This window comes from Gymnoscopelus microlampas (assembly GCF_963454915.1).
Source record: "Gymnoscopelus microlampas genome assembly, chromosome: 16".
NCBI classification, from domain to species: Eukaryota; Metazoa; Chordata; class Actinopteri; order Myctophiformes; family Myctophidae; genus Gymnoscopelus; species Gymnoscopelus microlampas.
In genome coordinates this window covers 34,761,171-34,781,818 of record NC_139953.1, presented here as the reverse complement: position 1 = coordinate 34,781,818, position 20,648 = coordinate 34,761,171, and the positions used below count along the sequence as shown (strand labels likewise).

The 20,648-nt window shown below is 42.3% G+C and overlaps 2 protein-coding genes across 2 annotated transcripts in view; both read left to right on the top strand.

The window, feature by feature from the left end:
• Nucleotides 1-3,293, top strand: part of LOC311063657 (protein rapunzel-like) — a 68,238-nt gene extending 64,945 nt beyond the window's left edge. Inside the window, exon 2 of the mRNA XM_084083187.1 lies at nt 3,267-3,293. The gene's annotated coding sequence lies outside the window, so the exon portion shown is untranslated. The remainder of the gene's footprint in view (nt 1-3,266) is intronic.
• A 427-nt stretch (nt 3,294-3,720) lies between these two features.
• Nucleotides 3,721-11,090, top strand: zfp36l1b (zinc finger protein 36, C3H type-like 1b). The gene is made up of 2 exons (XM_084081837.1): nt 3,721-3,910; nt 6,779-11,090. Exons 1-2 carry the CDS (start codon nt 3,857-3,859, stop codon nt 7,865-7,867), a joined length of 1,143 nt encoding a protein of 380 aa, XP_083937963.1. The 5' UTR covers nt 3,721-3,856; the 3' UTR covers nt 7,868-11,090.
• Nucleotides 11,091-20,648: the final 9,558 nt, after the last annotated feature.

The window sequence follows — 20,648 nt, the reverse complement described above, 5'->3', positions numbered from 1 at the left end:
CCATCAGCTCCCAGTACTTATCGCACGAACTGGCCACACACCAGACATGCTACTCATACGCTGAGTTGGCAGGGTCCGGGATCGAACCCATGATCGAACCCATGACCTTGTAGTCGAAAGGCGAGTGCTCTACCGACTGAGCTACCCGGACCAGAATACCCAGATCAAATGATGGTGGTGGTTTACCTGCCGAAGTATGGTTCTCAAACAGTGGTGAGGCACACTCCAGAGACAAGTCCAGGTGTGACAAACACACATTCGTTTTGTAATATATACCATCTATACAAAGCGTTATGAATTAGAATTAAATTTACTATATCAGTACTTTGTGTGCACACATTTCCCAAAACAAAGACCAATTCTATACCTTTATCTTTTTATTTTAACCACTTTCAACTTGGCGTCACTATTTTGGGCATGTCATTATATATTTTCAAAACCAGCGAAAATAGCTGATCTAAAAGATCAGCGTGTACATTTTCGCTATATGAATACAGGTGTGCCTTGCGATTTTGACTTGCCCATTGGTGTGGCTTGGGACCAAAAAGTTTGAAAACCACCGGTCTCAACCTAGCAGCCACAGACGACATTTGGCGGCATTTGGCCTGTGGCTTGGCATTAATTTCCCACTGTCCCACCCTCCACTAAATTACCACACATAGCTCTCTCGCTCTGAAGTTACCCAGAGAGAGAGAGAGACAAATGTCAGTGGAAAAAGGAAGGGACATGTTATATGAGATATTTCCGTAGGCCTCAAGCAAAAACACAGCCACACACATAGCTTCCTCCATTGCTTGTGGTTGTGGACTGACTAGTCCACTAGTACTCTCGTTACTGGTACTGAGTAGCTTTTTCATGCACTTGTACTATTTGTGGTACATTTGTACAATCAGCCTGATTCTAGTTTCACTTCAAGTCCATTGTTTGTATCCCATTTCCGGGCATGTCATAATCGGCGAACAGTCTGTGAAAATATAGGCAAACGTTCGGCAATAATATCAGATCTACAAGCTCACAACGCAACGGCGAGCACAACAGGAAAGGGCCCTGGATGGAGTCTACACAAGAATGCGACGAATGGCACTAGGTGTCACATGGACGGACCACATCAGAAACGTGGACCTCTATGGGGACCTACAACAAGTTAACAGACAAAGTCAGAGAGAGAAGGATGAGGCTGGCAGGGCACTGTGTCAGGCACCCGGAACTAGAGGAAAGGCAAGAAGCGCACCACCTACGTAGATGCACTGCGGCGCGACAGCTTAGCTAATAACACTGTAGCTCTGAGTTTGTGTTGGCTAGACCACCACTCTCGCATCGCATACTTATGCTGAAAATTGCAGATATACATATGGGACGCGTTGTGAGCTTGTAGATCTGCTATTTATTTCTACGCGCAACGTATCGTGCGACGGAGTATAAATGAAGCACAAGGAAAGAGAAAAGCTCTCTCATGAAGAAAACATGATCACCACTTTGGAGAGCCTCAGTGAACTGATGAGGGGTTGGTGGGTGGGACACTGTGGGATGCGTGAATGGGTGAATGTAATGCACATTGTAAAGTGCTTTGGATAAAGGCACTATGTACTGTAAATGCATGCACCCAATTTAACCAGTCATACAAAGCTTGGTTCTAATACTAATTATACAGGCCAGGGTGCACGAAAACAGCTGAGGTTTGCAAGGCATATTCTCCTAGAGTATTTCAAAAATGAGCTGATATTGTTATGTGGTGGTGGTAATACAGGGATAGAAAGAAACCTCATAACCAGAATAACGCAATAACTCTATCCAAGAGAAAACCATATTCCGGTAAATTTAATGAAGTTGGTCAGCGGAACTATGGGAACCATGGAGAGTATGGCCCTCTCGTACATACTGCACAGTATAATACAAGGACGCAAACCAATAACCCAATGACTGAAGACAAACAATAAGATAGATAGAAAGAGCGAGAGAGAGAGAGAGAGAGAGAGAGAGAGAGAGAGCATAAAAAAATAATTATAATACTTCTTAGGATCTTTTATATACAAGACTCTTTCAACAATCAGTGGACTTTGTAAAACAACAGTAGGCCTATGCTGTTCTCCAACATTGTAAGTTAGCTTTATATCATAATCGCAACAACCAGCATGTGTAATCTGCTATATCCATAAAGTCAGATAGGCCTATCTTGTTAATGGGGCTGCAACAGAAATGATTGCTTAATGACATCAGCTAGAAAATGTCATTGAGCGTGTTTCCTAAAAAAACTCCTAATGATCTCAGGAGTGTTGAACTGGGCATATTTTGCTCTATCTCTCGTTGTATGTTGTGTTTTTAATTCTCTGTTTAGCACTCTGTAACTCTGTTTTGAAAGGTGCTATATAAATAAAGCTTTATTATTATTATTATATGGTCTGTTATCATGTGAGAAAGCAAGATGAGTATACTGAAACTATTTGATATCATATCAGTGAGATTGAACCTGTAAAGTGTGTAAACCATATTTGTATTGATCTTCGTTAAACTATCACAATCTTCAGTCAGCTAATCAAAACGGCAAAAAAAAACTGTCACTGTAAAGCAGTGACACATGACACCAATAATAAGCATCAGGGCCCAGCCATGGCACTTGCAGGCTGCACAACATATCTGAGTATCCCCCCTGGTGGAGACATTATGGCTTTAAACAAGTATATACTGTAACAGTTACATTTGACTTCTGGGTCTGAAAGAGTAGTTAGGACATGATGGGGGCCTACAGTATAGTCAATATGCAACCATGTAATCTATACAAGACCCAGTATAGTCACAACATTGCGCTACACTACTAGCACTACTACTTTGATGTTTTTGCTTGCACAGATATGCGGTATCTGTCAGATTGCAGAGTTCTGGGCCAGGCTCAACTAGGGGATTCACGTCATTTTAGTCAATCATTTATACCCCAGTGTGTACAGTAGCTAGTAAAAAAATAAGAACAGATCTACAAACTCACAATGCGTGGCATCGCGACACATTGTGAGCTTGTAGATCTGTATTCTTTTTTTTTTTGCAGTGGTGTAAAGTAACAAAGTATATGTTTTTTTGTTTTTTTCTTCAGTATTTACAATTTTTAATACTTTTACTTCTATTCCACTACATCTCAGAGGAAAACATTGCACTTTTACTCCACTACAACTATATAAAAACTTTAGATACTAGTTACTTTGTAGATTTTGATTATTATTACAAAACACAATAACCACTTCAGCCTTATGTATATTTCAGCCATTTGAAAATAGCAGATCTACAAGCTCACAATGTGTCGTGATGCCACGCATTGTGAGCTTGTAGATCAGCTATTTTCAAATTATTTTTTTTATACATTTTGAACGTGTGAACATTCTGCACAATGAGTACTTTTACTGTTGGTACTTTAAGTATATTTTGATGCCGATACTTTTGTACTTTTTAAGTCAAGTACATTTTGAATACTGGACTTCTACTTGTAACAGAGTGTTTCTACATTGCAGTATTGATACTTTTACTTAAGTAAAAACATGTGAGTACTTTTTCCACCACTGATTTTTTTTGTGCAAGCGACACCGTCGTGTGTGGAAGTATAGATTTACAGAGAGAGGGAGAGCTCCTCCCACACGCACGCCTTTCACGCACGCTGGTGCGCGTCGCCGCCGCCCCCACGGTCGCCGTGCGTGCGCGTCTCCTGCGTTGGTGAAAAGGAAGTGCGCACACGCGCCGCGGGACAGAGGGGGCTTTGCAGGGCACAGACACACAACAAGACAGACAGACAGACAGGGGATCTACTGGATCAGATCTACAGGATCTATTACCATCATTATAACTTAACATAATCACTCAGTTTTCTACCAACATGACGGCGACCATCCTCTCTCCTTTCTTCGAATACAGTGACGTCTCCAACAAGGTAAAAGAAAACAACCAAACAAGACTTTTTTGTTTTGTTGGTAGAGATAATAAAATGGATCTGCTGCTGCTGCTGACATTAAACTAGCAGAAAGCAGCCAGATCTGGCTGTTTTTCATTCAAATCACGTTTTATCTGTTAACGTTTGGTTATTTTTAACGTTCAGAAAAGAACCAAACAAGACTTTTTTTTGTGTGTGGTTAAGAGATTATAAAATGGATCTGCTGACATAACTAGCAGATGCAAGTATGGCTGGTTTTCATTCAAATCACGTTTGAGCTTGTTTTTTTAGTTTTTAACCCAGGGGGATTGCTTTTTTTTTGTTGCAACTTGGCCGTTAGTTTGTGCAGTTTTATGTAAGAACAAGAAGTTGACGGATCGTCTTTTTATTTGGATTTTTAAAAATGTTTTTAACTTGCTAACGTTCAACTGGTGCTCACTTTGTGGCTAACTGTTGATCCAAGCCCTCCCACCACGCACCACCCCCGACCTGTTGGCGGAAAAAAAAGTGGCCACGATTAGCGGCCACAATAACGCTTCATGGACCGACGACCCAACGGTCCATAATTATAATAAAACCCGCTGATCAAAGCCGTTATAGATCGATCCAACAAATCGCTGTTTGATAAACGGTTAAAAAAAACGCACCGCCGTTCGTTGTTGATCTCACGTGGCACGTTTTGATAACATGCAACTATAAAAGCCTCGTTTATTACTTTAGTTGCGTGCCGGTATCGTGCTCATAAATAGCAGATCTACAAGCTCACTACTACGCAACACGTGGTGTGAGCTTGTAGATCTGCCATTTATGAGCTTGTATATCTGCTACTTACTGCATGCAATGCAACCAAGTATAAATGAGGGCTTTAGGAGTTGCTGCTACTTTAGAGTTAGCGTTGTGTGCTAATATACGTTGTGTTTAGACCGCGTTTCTCTCGAAAATGACGTTTCTTCAGGTGAAACGAGTGTCGACGTGAGTGACCTCGACACCTTTTCTGTTGGAAGTGACCTAAGAAGACTGTCAAACGACGCGATGGAGCGACGAAAACCTTGCTGTCAGAACTTGACGTGTAGCTCTGTGGTTTTCAACATTTTTTTGCATCAAGGACCCCCAAATTGACAAATATTAGCCCAGGGACCCCCATTTGAAAAGATATGCCAGGGATTCAACCATTTAGATTTCTTGGGGGTCTCAATCTGTATCATCATCATCATCATCAGTGTTCATTTAACTCTGAGAGTGTAACGGGTCCATTTGGTTCCATTTGTACACTCTCAGAGTTACAGACATATAAGGGTCAATTTGGTTGCTAACTATTAATTTGGCTGGGGACCCCCTGGAACCCCCTCAAGGACCACTGGTGGTCCCTGGACCACAGGTTGAAAACCCCTGGTGTAGCTGATAGCTTCAGCCTCGTTTATACTTGAGTTGCGTGCTGGTGTCGTGCTGCTTAGTAAATAGCAGATCTTTAAGCTCACCACTGCTCAGTTAATGGCAAATCTACAAGCTCACCGAGATTGTAGATCTGCTATTTACTGCACGCAACCAAGTATAAGCGCCAACATTACCTTCAGCTTAACCTACATACATCGTCGTACGACAGTGTCGCTGGCTGAAAACTATAAAGCGCTGATCTACAAACAACGCCCAATATATTGAGTATAATTTGGCTGTTAGCCATGTAACTTTGTGTGAAATCAACAGTAGGCGCCCTTTACCTTAAAACAAAAATCCGCCAGCATAACTTTAATGTAAAAGTTAATTAACATGATTTAATTGAGGGTATAAGTGGATTACCATGTCAGGCAAACTGAACTGCCAAATCAATCAAAATACTTTAATATTGCAAGAAGTTATTGCCCAAAAGCCAGATATGCCAGGTATGTCACACCTGCTAACACTTACTGTATGACTCCAGCAAACTCGTTTTTCAAATCTGTTTCTATTTATAGAGCCGTATAATGTCTAAACTGGACCTATGGTATTTTGACTACAATCTGTTGGTGGTGGTGGCTATAGCTTAATGGTCTGCTCGCATGGGCATTCCCCCCCTGAGAAGAAAATGGGTCAAATGTTATGGTGGAGCTGCTGACTTTAACAAGCGAAGGGGTGGGTAGTAGCAGTTTTGTTTTGGATTGTTAAATATTTGCTGCCTTTGCAAAAATGCATCCTGGATGGATCACACATCCGCAGCATGTGTAGTCTGTTTTTTTTTTCTCCAGCAGATACCAGGGTTCACACAGGCCATGGAGTTTTGCCAAGTGTATTGCACACAGCACACATGAGGGGGGGAAGTAGGGAAGCGGATGAATTTGATAGTGTGGCCCATGTTACAAATGGTCCACTTTTATGTAACATTGAACCTGTACCAGTTTGTACCGATGTGCTGCGAAGCAACAATGGTGCAGACTGGTACTGGTTAATGTAATAATTCCATTCATTCAGTGCATTAGGATACACAAAGGCTCCCAAGTTGTTTACACTTTGATGTTGCTCATGCTTTTAGCCTGAGCTGGAAACCAGTGTGCAAGTCTCTGAACAATTTAACCGCTTAAGCCCTGTATATATTTCCGTCGTACTATGAATAGTGAAAATAGTGGATCTACAAGCTCCCAATGTGTCACAGTGTGACAAGTTGTGGGCTTTTACATCTATTTTCACACATTTTGTACTGGATAAAAAAAAAATCTTGGAACATTTTTGTCCTTAATCACATGCCCAAAATAGGGGACGCCAGGTTGAAAGTGGTTAACTGTGTAACACATGGAAATACTCCAATGTGGTCACGGAAGACCTGAAATAGTGAGCGAACTGCATTGTTTTCCCTCAACAGCGTCTAACATTTTAAAATGTCTCCTATTTTCGCAGAACAAGATGTTGAACTACAATAACACACTGAGTGGACCTCACTGCACATCTGTCGTCCCCTGCTCTGGTGCCAGCCCCTCTTCCTCTTGCTGCCCCCCCACAGGGTCCCTGCTGGACAGGAAGGTGGTGGGGGCCCCCTCAGCAGGAGGCCTCTTCCAGCGCCGCCACTCGGTCACCCTCCCCAACGCCAAATTCAACCAGAACCAATTCATCAACAGCCTGAAATCGGACGCCGCCGCGATCCTGCTGGCGAACGGAAACGGCAACGGCGGCAGCAGCAACAAGGAGAACCGCTTCTTCCGGGACCGCTCGTACTCCGAGACGGGCGAGCGGCTGCGGCCCGGGGGCCAGACGGTGCTCGGCATGGGCGGAGGCGGCAGTCAGGTCAACTCCAGCCGATACAAGACGGAGCTCTGCCGCCCGTTCGAGGAGAACGGCGCCTGCAAGTATGGCGACAAGTGCCAGTTCGCCCACGGCATGCACGAGCTGCGCAGCCTCAGCCGCCACCCCAAGTACAAGACGGAGCTGTGCCGCACCTTCCACACCATCGGCTTCTGCCCGTACGGGCCGCGCTGCCACTTCATCCACAACGCGGAGGAGCGCCGGGGACCGCCTCCCCCCAACGCCTTGCCCCTCTCCGCCTTCAACAAGCTGGAGCGGCCGCGGCTCCAGCACAGCTTCAGCTTCGCCGGGTTCCCGAGCTCGGGGGGCCTGCGGGACAGCCCCACCTCCGTCACGCCGCCGCCCCTGTTCTCCGCCGAGGACGAGCTGGCCGAGTGGCAGAGCAACCCCTTCACCTACTCCAGCCAGGAGCTCGCCAACCTGTTCGGCCCCAGCCTCGGCAGCATCACCATCATCACCGAGTCCCAGCAGGGCCAGGCTCCTCCGTCTCCGACCGCCATCCCCGCCCCGCCGCCGTGCTTCTTGCGGCCGGCGGCGTCCGAGACCTCGTCCAGCCCCCCGGACTCTCTGTCTGACCAGGAAGGCTACCAGAGCAGCCTGGGCAGCCAGAGTGGCTCGGAGTCCCCTCTCCTAGACGCCTCGCGACGCCTCCCCATCTTCAGCCGGCTCTCCATCTCCGATGACTGAGGGAAGGCCGGATCCTGGGGGCCTGAGATTGAGGGACACGGGGAGGGAGAGGGATTACTCTTCCTCCCCTGCCAACGCCACCATCCTCCTCTTGGCCTTGTTTACAACAGAAGCGGACAGCTCTGTGCATTGTTGTAGCCACTGAGTCAAATCAGAAAAGAAAAAAAAACTGATTGGTTTCTCTGTCGAGGATCTTCAGCCCTTCTCCTTCCCTTTACCCTCTTAAGCCCAATTTATACTCCTGTCGTACGACGGTGTCATATGCCGAAAATAACCGATATATAAGCTCAATACGTGAGCTTTTGGATCGGCTATTTTTGTCAGGGATTGTGATGATCGCTCTCCATACAACGTGGCCAGACTCTCCTGTTTCATAGTTAAATACACACATATTCTTCTCTGAATCTGTGGTGCATCTTAGACGGGTCTATCTGGACCTTCAGATGCGTTCCCATATCAGCTGATGAACCTTTAAAAACATCATCTTCCCACACTTTTGCACATCATAAACCTGTACGTTGTGATGCCAAATATAACCGATCCATAAGCTCGATCGGCTATTTTCGGCACGCAACACCGCCGTGCGACAGACGGAGCATTGGGCATAAGACGCCCCCTCTCCTCCTCCCAGTCCCTCTCTCTAAACCACAAGAACCAGTTCAGAATCGTATTCTGTGTCACGGTGCACCGGTGCCATGGGTGAATGAATGAATGAGAGGCAGGGTGTGAAGTAGCTTGTGTATCAGATGAAAATGTAGTTAGTATTATCTATTCTGGGCGATGGGACGGGCAGTTTTAAAGAGTGTCTACCAAATAAGGACGACTCTGTGCTTGGTTTGTTGGTGTGTTTGTTGCGCATCAGCAGACGGCCATTCATTACTTGCCTCGTGCCACAGCCTTAACACCTCTTGGCCTTTTTTTGCGATGTCAAAGGCTTGTGACAAATCAGTGCTCTGTTTTAAAAGGGTCACCACCATTTTATGTTTTGAATTGAACAATAGAAAATCATTGGACAATGGGGGTGAGTTGTAAAGTGCCCTTGGTGTCTTTCCCACAAGAAGCCAAGAACTGGTGGACCACAATGTTCGTTTTTCCACTTGTAATCATACTGAAATTCCTGCTCCAACCATTGTGGAATGGATTTTTTTTTATTTTATGGGTTTGTTTTTAAATAAGGGGATAAAACGGATCAGTTTGCTTTATAGTTTGGGTGGTATGGAATGAGTGATAGATTTCCCTTGGTGCTATGTGCCTTGGACCATCAGAGTCCCAAGAGTCTAAGGGGCTTGCTGGTCATTTATGTTGGATATCAACAGGGTGATAAACTGATTTAGTCAAGTCTTGATTTTTTTTTGTCTACTTTCCAGTGTTTGTGAATCTAAAAACTGTCACCACTCAATCTTTATCTGGCTGATGCATCTAAAAATGTTATCCACTCATTTTTGATTTGGCTATTGAATTGACACATTTTTAGTAGTCATCTGCCAGAATGTAACTTTTGTCTGGTGTTAATATTCAAGCTGGTTAGTTTTAGGGGAACCAGTTTATCTGTAAAATGTTGGTAATTAATACGGTAATAGGTAAGCTATACCCATTCCCAGCCCCCCAACCTTACCATATGCTCATGCTATAAATTCCCACAATTTAATTGTTTGGCTGAGATGACTACTTAGTCAACTGAGCTGAAAAGTTCTCTCATGTCAGTTCCACCTTGTTCAAATATTCTATTATTGTTGTTATATTATTATTATTATTATTATTATTATTGTTTAGTTTATTTTGAAAAAAAAGCTCTTCAAAGTAAGGGTTTTGCTTGTCACTGCTTATTTAACTTATCAAAATGTATTTATTGCTGATCTTAAGCATTTTTATTTTGTATTTATCTGGATAATGAAACGATAGAATATATTTTCTTTTATGTTAAATTATGATCTTCCGTATTAATCGCAAGATTGTGAAGACCTTGTTTTTGTTATTTTTTTTTCACAGTTAATATATTATACTGCAATGACATTTTCTTTTTTTTTTGTAACTACACTTGATTTATTTTGAAAGTGAATCTTAATTTAAAACGACATGCAAAAGGGTTCTTTTTTTCCTTCTCTTTTTCTTAATTTATTTTTCCTCCCTCATGTTGGACCACGGTTTCAGGTTCTCTGTTGCTGTGTTAGTTTGTGTCTCCACTGGGAACCTCTCTCTTCAGTGCTGCCTCTGTTTTTGTGTTTTTCGTCTTTTCATTGGAAAGAATGCACTGTTGCATGCCTCGAGTGTCAAGTGGTGCCAAATGCTAGAAGTTAAGGATATTTAACCGCTTAGACCCCAGCATCCATATTTGGGTGGGGGGGAACATTAGCCAAAAATAGCCGATCTACAAACCTTGTAGATTGGCTATTTTTGCCGAAGAGATTTGGTGTAAGATGCCGGTAAAAAAAAGTGTTCCAAGTACAGAGCCAACTCGGGGTCCAGTTTACTAAAGTCCAGAGGGGTTTAAGTGGTTAAGCTTTTAGATAAAAGGGCACTGTGCTTCAAATGGCTTTTGATTGGGTTGTTTGGCAGCGAGGCCCGTGACCCAGTTCTTGTCTTCAAGCATCTGTTTAGCATTGCTAGCTAAAATAAAAGAGGTTCCCAATGGACACAGGGGCTTAATGCCTGTTCCAGTTCTAAGCTGCGGGTTTCTACCATCCAGAATGTAGACTGGCTTGGGTAACAGTCCTGTTCTCATTGGTTTCGGTTTCTTTTTGCCGGGTATTAACTCCCTTTATTTGATCACCCAAGTCACCTTTTTAATAGCAGTTCTTTGCTGTAAATGACAACAAAAAACGTTTTAAGCTCTTATTTGAATTGATTATGGAAGCTTGCCTGTTCAAGGAGACCACGCACACACACTTACTAGCACTTTTAGTCATCTATTGTAGATGATGCATTAGGGTTTTGTTTTTCTCCTTTGTGACCACTTTTCCCATGAAGTGCCTACCAATACATTCCAGGTACCCCCAAAAATGTAGTGCCTTTCATATTTTTGTATAACACAGAAGAGAATAAAAGCCTAAAGCATATTCTTGTAGTACAGAATTTAAAAGGTTAACAGGATTGACACACAAGAAAGCAACTGTTGAATGTATTCTCTAGCAGCCGTTGCTGTTCACTACAGTAATTACTTTTGTTCTTTTTTTTTTTTGTAATGACAGATTGCAGTTAAAACCAATAAAACCCATATTTCTAATGAACGTGTGGTTTCTTGTTTAGTGAATAGCGGGAGCGGGATGCAGATTATCAGCTACGTTTTGCAGACTCAGCTATCCCTGTCTAAACTGTATGAAAACAGCCAGAGGGTCAAACTGCCATCCAACTCATTAACCGCTAGCATTTGTTATTTCTAGGGCAGCGATTACCAACCTGTGGGCTGGGACCCACTGGCAGGCCGTGCGGATATTGCAAGTGGGCCCTAAAATATTTGGCAAAACAGTTATTGATAAAAACTAAAAGAAATTAAGGTAAAAAAAAAGTATTTTCTTTTAACACAATCGATAGATCATAGATCAAGTAAACGTCATGCTCTGAAAATGCACACGGCCAACCCATTTGACCACTTAACACGGCGGCCGAATGACTGTCGTGTTTAAGAGGTCAGATGGGTGGGCTGCGAATGCTTTGAGATCAGATGACGTGCTCCTTAATCTCTCTCTATTGACCAGTGGTGGAAGAACTACTCAGGGTTTTTACTTGGGTAAAAGTAGCAATATAACACAATATAAAAATATCTTTAAAAGATGTCTTCAAAATGTTAGTAGGGCAAAAGTGTTTAAGTAGATTTGAAGTATCAAAGTAAAAGTACTCAAATGTTTCAAACTAAAAAGAAAAAGGATCTACCGCATCGTGACACGTTGTGAGCATGTATCAGCTATTTTTGAATACCAGAATTATAAAATGGGGCTTAATTGGTCAATATATGTTTTGTCATCTAAATCTAATAATTGTATTTGTAATATTTGCCCCAGAGATGGAGTACAAGTTTAAAGTGTTGACAAATGGATATACTCAAGTAAAATAACTTCAAATTCAGTTCAGAAACCCGCCTACCAGTGACATCATCGCTAGGCAGGTTTTTTCAAGATTTCAAATGTATTATTTCATGTTTTAGTAATGCAATAACAATGGCTGCCATTATAGGATGCTAACTTTCTAGGAATAGAAATACCTGCAGTTTCTATTAGCAGTTGCCATCGATTATGTCACTGGTAGGTGGGATTCTGAACTGTCCACAGTCCTCAGAGACAGACAAAAATGGTACCATATTATAATGAGCATTAGTGAGGACCAAAATGGGTGAAGTCGTCCTTTAAGTAGAGCACTCGAGTAAATAGTCACTTTTCTCCTCTGGGGTGGTGTGCTGCTTCCCTTTCTATTGACCAGAGTCAAGGAGAGGCACTGGAACTTGCTTATCCTTTGCCTGAAATTCTAGACCCTTCACAGGCTATCACCATGGTTACTGCCATGGTGCCAGGCTACAGTGTTGACTTTCTCCCCGTTCCTTTTCTCTGCAGTTGTCTTTGAGGAAGGGCCCGATTTCATCACATGAATGGAAGATTAAATGCCGTTTGTAATTTCACCTTAGAGCAGTGTCTCTCTAACGTTTTCATGTCAAGGAGATGTATTTAGCCATGGACCCCCAAAGACTCCACATTTTTCAAAGATTTTAAAATTTGTTTTGAAAATAGCAGATCTACAAGCTGTGAGCTTGCCTAATTTTGATGGGGATCCCAGCTGTAACCCCCTCAAGAACCCCTGGGGGTCCACGGACCCCACTTTGAGAATCACTGTATTAGAGGAGCCAAGTCTTCGTCCCCAATTCTGGTATGTTTACAGTAAACCACTTAAAGCCCTATATTCAGATTCAATTTTATTTGTCACATGAAAAGCTCAGAAGCTCCACTACAATAAAAACAACAGCTTAAAACAGGATATAAAGAAGACACAACCTATATACAATATCATCTGATGAATAGTGAAAGTAGCTGATCTACAAGCTCACAAACTGTCGCCATGTGATGCATTGTGAGCTTGTAGATCTTCTAGCTATTGTTTGGGGAAAAAAATGTAAATGGTGTATTTTGTTTTGTGAAATCTGCCCAAAATAAGGACGCCAGGGTTAATGTGGTTTTAACTTGCGTAAGATGACTGGAATTTTCTCTTATCGTCGCTGTCGGGTGGAAACCTTGTATGTCCAAATTAAAGCTGTTCCTTTTTATTATTATTAAAAAAAAACTTTTGTGAAAATTGCGATGCGTTGTGAGATTGTAGATCTGCTATTTTTCACTACTTTTGTGCGACACTTGAGTGATTAAGTTAAATACATAAAAAGTTGAAATATGGAGATAGGAGGTTGTGTTCATACTGTAGATAGATACCGATAGAAGCCATGTAGCCCCCCTACACATTCTTCAGAGGTCAGAACACAGTGCACTGGCCCTGGAGCTGAACAGGGTTCTGTTTCCTGCTCGAGAACATTACGGACGAACACATAATACCATCCACCCTCAGGGCACCAACTCCCAGCTGAAAAGCATCTTGTCACTAGCAGGGATCAAACCGACACCCTTTTGCCTACTAACCCCGGATAGCCCACTCTGCATTGGATTGTTCTCTTGGGGTACCTTTTGTCCTATTATGTATTGCGCCCAACTTTATAAATATAAGGATTTATTTTTCTTTGTTTCATGGTTGTTTGGGTGATGTTTTATGCCTCAAGGTGGACCACAAAACAAACTTAGATTTTTTTTTTTAATGCCTTTATTGATAGAATAGTATTCTGATAGGAAATGGGGCTACAGATGGGGAGTGACATGCAGCAAAGGCCATCGGGATCGGGACTCGAACCTGCGGCGCTGTCGGGCTACTTTGGAGCCTAGGTGCCTGGACCGCTACGGCAGCAGTCCAGGCCAAGCTTAGTCTTTTCTGTGTATAATTCAGGTTGCCATTTTTCTAAATTGTGACATTGCTGTGATTTTTCTTTTTTAAACTGCCAATAAAGTATTCTATTCTATTCAAATGGATGGACCCTTCCAGGGCTGTAACTCTGAGTGTACAAAACTTGTACACTCTCAAAGAGTTAATTGAACACTCAAGGATTTGACTGTGTAGACTGGGGTCCCAGAGATACAAATTGTATCAAATGGGGGTCTCTGTGGCCTAATGCATCTGAACCTGGGGGGTCCTTGAAATTAAAAAAAGTGGAGAATCACTGCTGGAGACCGACAAACCTATGACCAGAATGTTCAAGTCCCCTTAACTTCCTCTTTGAAAAAGCAGGCCGAACTCAGGTTCTCGACTGCTACGTAAACATAAACTCAAGAGCAGGGGAGTTCTTCCTCCCATTGTTGGCCGAGCTGAACCCAAGAGCAACTTCTTTTGCTTTGCTTTACTTGCTACCTCATGATCCAGCTAAGACCATGTTGGTTCACTTCCCCCAGACTCCCTCCCTGCTTTATTCTTTCTTTAACCCCTTGGTAGAATGCTTTAGCCCAGGCTGCTTGTAATGACTTGGGAAAAAACAAAACACCAGGAGCTATAAACGAAATCTGCTGAAAGAAAGAAAGAGAGAAACCTGTCCTGACAGGTGGGTTTTTACAGGTTAGCTGAGAGGCAGGGTGTGAGATATGGCAGAGTTTAGTCTCCACTCTTGGGAGTGCATGTTAGTGATTTGGGTCTGGAGGATTATTGCGGGTTGCCGTCGCTTTAAGTGCAGCCTTAAGGGAGAGGAGAGGAGAGGAGAGGAGAGGAGAGGAGAGGAGAGGAGAGGAGAGGGGAGGGGAGGGGAGGAGAGGGGAGGGGAGGGGAGCCCTACGGTTGAGCAATGCTCTTTTACTCACTGATGATGATGACTGCTGCTCTCCTAGTGGTGGGTGGTGGAAGGTAACTAAGTACATTTACTCAACTACTGCAGTGGTTCTCAACCTTTTCAGGCCGTGAACCCCCAGAATAATCATATTTGAACTGCCCCCCTGCCCACCTGATAAGCACTTGGAATGTAGGAGTTGAGGCATTACATTTAGTTTGACTCGGTTCCACTGATACATTTTGTGAAAATAGCAGATCAGCTATTTTCACAATGTTTCCCTCTTTCTTATATTATTTGACAATTTGGCCAATGTTTGACTAGTTTTCATCGTATAGTTTGTTGATTACTTTTGATGCAGTTCCCTTAGACTCAAAGCTAAGGGAACAAGTGACACTTACTTAAAGGTAGGTGATATTCTTTGGTTAAAACAAAAAGGGTTTTGTTAAAAGCACTATATTATGATAGTACTCATTGCTATAGAGTGTTTGTTCAGTCACAGGGGTCTCCTTGTCTCTCCAGCTCTTTAATAAACAGAAAATACATTTTCAGGTAGGTGACAAAATCTCAGCCAATCAGGAGAGAGTAGCCATTTATCAGCTTCCTTTTGATAGTGATCCAGTTCCAATTGTGTCTGCTCATTTCTTTGTGTCATAACTTCCAATTTCACTTGTTTAATCTGTATTCTGACTGAGTTCTCTATCCTGATTGGATAAAATTGGTATCCCGACCTGAAAATGCATTTTCTGTTTAACAAAGAGGTGGAGAGACATGGAGACTCCTGTTACTGAACAAACACTCTATAGCAATGAGTACTATCCGAATATAGGGCTATTTACACTTATTTTAATCAAAGAAAATCACTTACCCTACCTTTAATAATAGATATATTAAATTATCGATTTTATTTTATAAATCGATTAGTTTGAATAGCTGTTTGAATAACAGAAGTTCATAGCTCTAGAGTTCTCTGCACTGGGAGCCAATGGCTCCAAAACCGCAGCCAAGATGGATGAGCTAAGAGAGGCTTCGTGTCTGAAAGATAGTAGCGTGATGGGCAGAGGAAAAGTAAATGAGTGCAGACAGGGGAGTGCTGAGAGAGTTCTTTGTTGTGTTGGAAGGCTGAGAAGGAAAATAAACTTTAGATTCAGAGCATAATCGTCACTGTCGGCCGGGCAGAAACCTCGTACCTCCATATTTCTTCTTAGTTTTTTTTAAACTAAACTAAAATAATTGGAAGTGAAAGTGGTTAGGTTACATCTGTGGGTTTTATAAATGTTGAACCAATGAAAAGTATTAACAAGAGTTTGTGACTAGTATAGATAATAACACTGCATCCATTGGAACAGGTTCCTTTTTTCCATTTTCTAAAAACTAATGGTTTCAGACACATACAAGGTTTCCACCCGACAGTGACGATATCCCATGGTAGAACTGCCCTGATTGGAACACATTCCAGGCTGCCAAGATTATAACTGACAAATGGCACAATAATCTTCATATTTCATAACCTGAGAGAGTGGGGATGTCACGGAGGTGAATCCACATATTCAAAGTTGTTTGCCCACTTTTCCAGGCTTATATAAATCTTTACTATATGAATTATAATAAAAGTCACCTGCATAATATGCCAAAATGTTCCTTTGAAGCTGGTTCATGCCTTCACAGGGCCTTCTGGGCTTTCGCTAAAGGATGCAGTCTGGAAAAACCATAGACCCGAGAGTTCCAGCGGGGACACACTATACTCTTTAAAGCAGTGGTTCCCAAACACTGGGTCGCGGGCCGATTTTTATGAGTTGTGAGTAATTGCCCCCCTATTCACACTTGAAAAATTATTTTACAAGATTCATTTGTTTTGTTAAGAAATTGTCAAAAATGTATACCAAAAATGTTCACCTCACATGGTCAAAATATGTGTGTAAATGGTAAAAATGGTAAATGGTGCATTTATATAGCGCTTTTATCCAAACCACTTTACATAGATTGTGCAGTACATTCACACACACATTCATACACCGATGGCGGAGGAAACCAACCTGCTCATCGGGAGCAACTTGCTCAAGGACACTTCAACACTAACTCTGGGGGAGCCCGGGATCGAACAGGGAACCTCGCGGTTTCCATCCGGCCCCAGTGTGTGTGTGTGTGTGTGTGTGTGTGTGTGTGTGTGTGTGTGTGTGTGTGTGTGTGTGTGTGTGTGTGTGTGTGTGTGTGTGTGTGTGTGTGTGTGTGTGTGTGTTAGTGTTAATGGGTGCACTGTACTATAAGTGCTGTTCTCGATCCCCTGTGTTACTGTGAAAGGACTTTGCCCCCCCTCCCCTCTCTCTCTCTCTCTCTGCTCCAGTTCCCCTCTCATTATTCTGACACAGTTTTTCCAGACTGCATCAGACTGTGTTTCAGTGGTCTAACTCTAATCTCACCTGCAGAGGCCTCAGTCAACAACACATGGTCAATGTCAGGGTTGACAGAGGAAACCCGGGTATACGGGTTGGGGTGGAGGAGGTGTTAGGGCAGTACGTGGTTCCCAAACTTTTTAGCTCAAGACCCAAAAGAGAAATCAGATGTTTGCCACGGGACCCAAACTAGTGAAAATAGCAGATATACAAGGCGTTGCGAACTTGCAAATCTGCTATTTTCACTACTTCTTAAACATATGTTTTTCTAATTTAGGGAATTTCTTTGATTATTTTTATTTTGTTCATAATAATAATTAATGAGTACATTTAGGAAACTAAAAAATAAAGGGATATTAACTCGCAAACCTCGAAAATGGATCCACAACCCACAAATTGGGACCCACTGTTTGGGAAACAGTATGTTAGGCTATAATCTTTTAATGCTTTACTTTTTAATGTGAACACCACAGTGATGCAGTCATAACGACCAAAAGACAAAACAAAAAAAAAACAAGGCAAACATTAACACAAAATATCCATCAATAATAATTACCTAACCTAGTACAACTATGGAACAGAAAAGAAAGAAAGAAAGAAAGAAAGAAAGAGAGAGAGAAAAAAAAAAGAAGAAAACACAGAAGCACAAACACTAACCCATGTCCATATTCTTTTCAGCTCTTTTTCTCACTTGTTCGGTTTCTGACCTCCATCATCTATCCCAGCACAAAACCTGTTCATTGATGAATACATTTACATGTTCTTGGGGATAAATAAGTTATGGGAATACCTTTTTTTACCGAATGGGTTCCCATATTGCTGCCTCACAGGACCATACAGGGTTCATTCCTAGACTTACTATAAGCCCTGTAGGATTTACAGTAAGCCTCATCCCATTTTCTTCTTTCACCATGCATCTTATGTAGTGTATTCACTGTACTCATAGTTGGACTACTCGCAATTTTCTGTAATAACATGCCCAAAATAGGTCCGCCAGGGTTGAAAGTAGTTAAACTGACAGTGATTGACATTGATTTTATAGTGCACTTAAACGTGACGAACGTGACGTGGCTTTGTGACGTGGCTTTGAGACGCATCAATCTAGGGGTGCAAAGGTTAAACAAAGTAACAGATACAGATAACTCCATCAGAGATGCACGATATAGAAATTTTGGCCGATATCCGATAATATGCAGGGTAAAATCGGCCGATACAGACACCGATTTATTACATTATATATTATATCTATATTGAGCTCATTGCTGAATTTTTCAATTTTTTAATTACTATTACTATTACTATACTAATACAAAGGCCGCGTAGTGGCCCAAACCTCTAGTTTTTAAAAACTTGAGAGATCGTGATAGGCAATTTTCACAATTTTTTTGCACAACAATAAATAAAAAATATGGTTTAACTGGTTCATTGATATATATATGCTTAGTTAATCGATAGTTGCAGCCCTACATCAACCTGGGACCACTCTGGCGGACCCCTAAGGTCCCTGTCCCCATGACTTCAGTTCCCATGGCTCCTGCTCTGTCCTATAAGGGGGAAATGTGACTGATTAGCTGAACAATGGTGTTATTTTGGCTGGTTCCTCCTTTCTGGGCTTGTTTTGCTACTGACGTATGGACGTGTGGTGGAGATGTGTCCTCTAGTCTAGGCTGCAGGTGTGTGTGTGTGTGTGTGTGTGTGTGTGTACTACACTTGGGAGGGCCAAATGTCCCCACAACTAGTCGAATTTGATAAATAGACTGGAGATAATTGTCCTGGTCCTCTGTCCTCACATTAGAAATGGTTGTTTGATGGTTCATTATGATTTGGGGAGGTAGGCTTACAATTAGGAATAGATTCAGGGTGGGGTTTAAAGGATTAAAGGCATTTAGAGGTTAGGTATAGCGGTAGGAGTTAGAATTTCCCCAATTTTATCCTTAGTTGAGCAGCTATGTCACACACCAGATGCGTCGTGAGCTTGTAGATCTATATTTAATTCAGTCTGACCAAAAAAAAGCAGAGGCATGGATACCCCCCTCGCAAATCCAATCCAGCCTGTATATTTATTTGTTTTTAAAGGAAATACTTAATGTCAATGACATGACACAATCTAACACACACACACACACACACACACACACACACACACACACACACACACACACACACACACACACACACACACACACACACACACACACACACACACACACACACACACACACACAAAGAGATATGTCTGTCAGCAGCCCTGAGTGTCTGATGATGACAGACCTGCTTTTCTAGAGCTGTTCAAGGGAGAAGTGGTTAATATGAGAGAGAGAGAGAGAGAGAGAGCGAGTTGTGTTTGGGTAAACGTCAGTGATTGGCAGGCCTCCACCGTATAGCAGAGCCTCAGGGGCAAAATCAGTCAGACAGACTGACAGAGCCTGGCACTCCCACGGCAATTTCCAGAGACAGACAGACAGACAGACAGACAGACAGACAGACAGACAGACAGACAGACAGACAGACAGACAATACACTCCCTGGTTGATACTTGTTGAGCTGACATGTTCCGGGCAAGAAAAGAGAAAGGTGAGAAGTTGCAAACCACACGTCTCTGGTTTTGTAACTCTCTAGCCCTCAGGGTGCAAGCGTACCCATGGTGACGCTAACGCAACGGGTAGGCGTAAAATACCTGATTTTATGTTCTGCAGTATACGGCCGAGTGACGAGTCGCGCGTCGACAACAACCGATCTACAAGCTCACAACGCTGGGACGATGGGAAGTGCTGAAAATGCAAAGAAAAAAAATCAAGCGCAAGCCATGCCTCAACCCCACTTCCATTTACCTTAGCACGTAACTAAATATATCCTACTGGGAACCAAATTAGCTGATCTAATCTAAATTAAAAAATATACATTAAAGATATTTTGAAACACATTTTCGTGAAAGGAAATGACAAACAGAACAGATGACAGCTTCCTGCCGCAACTTTTGCGAGGAGGAGTTACTCTCTGTAACACTGGAATAATCATTCACTATTTGGATTCTTTCTTTTCAATGGAAAAGGCCCCATTGTTGTATGTGTCAGTCAGTGCTGACAGCTTAGTATTAACTAGTGTCACTTGTTCCCGTGCCTGCGAACTTGTAGACAGCTATTTTAGGCACACAAAACAATCGTTTTATTATTATTATTATTATTATTATTATTAAGCATCCTCTGGTGATGGCAACTGGCCAGAAGAGTTGCTTCATTGTGTCGCACAAGCACCTATCATTTGCAATTTGCAGGAAAGGCGCAAATGATAGAGATGGAAAGAAAATAAGGAGATCAGATCAGAAGTGTAAAATAGTCCAACTATGAGTAGAATGAATAATATATCCTTCAGATGCATGGTGAAAGAAAAATGGCAATGGGATGAGACTTACTGTAAGCGTTAAGTATAAAATAGGGATTACAGTAAGTCTAAGAATGAACCTGTACCGTTGGGGTCAGGTTTTACACAACATTTTGTGTGTCTTGTAAAACTGTTTGAAATTAACACAAAAACAATGCGTGCAAGGCCGGCA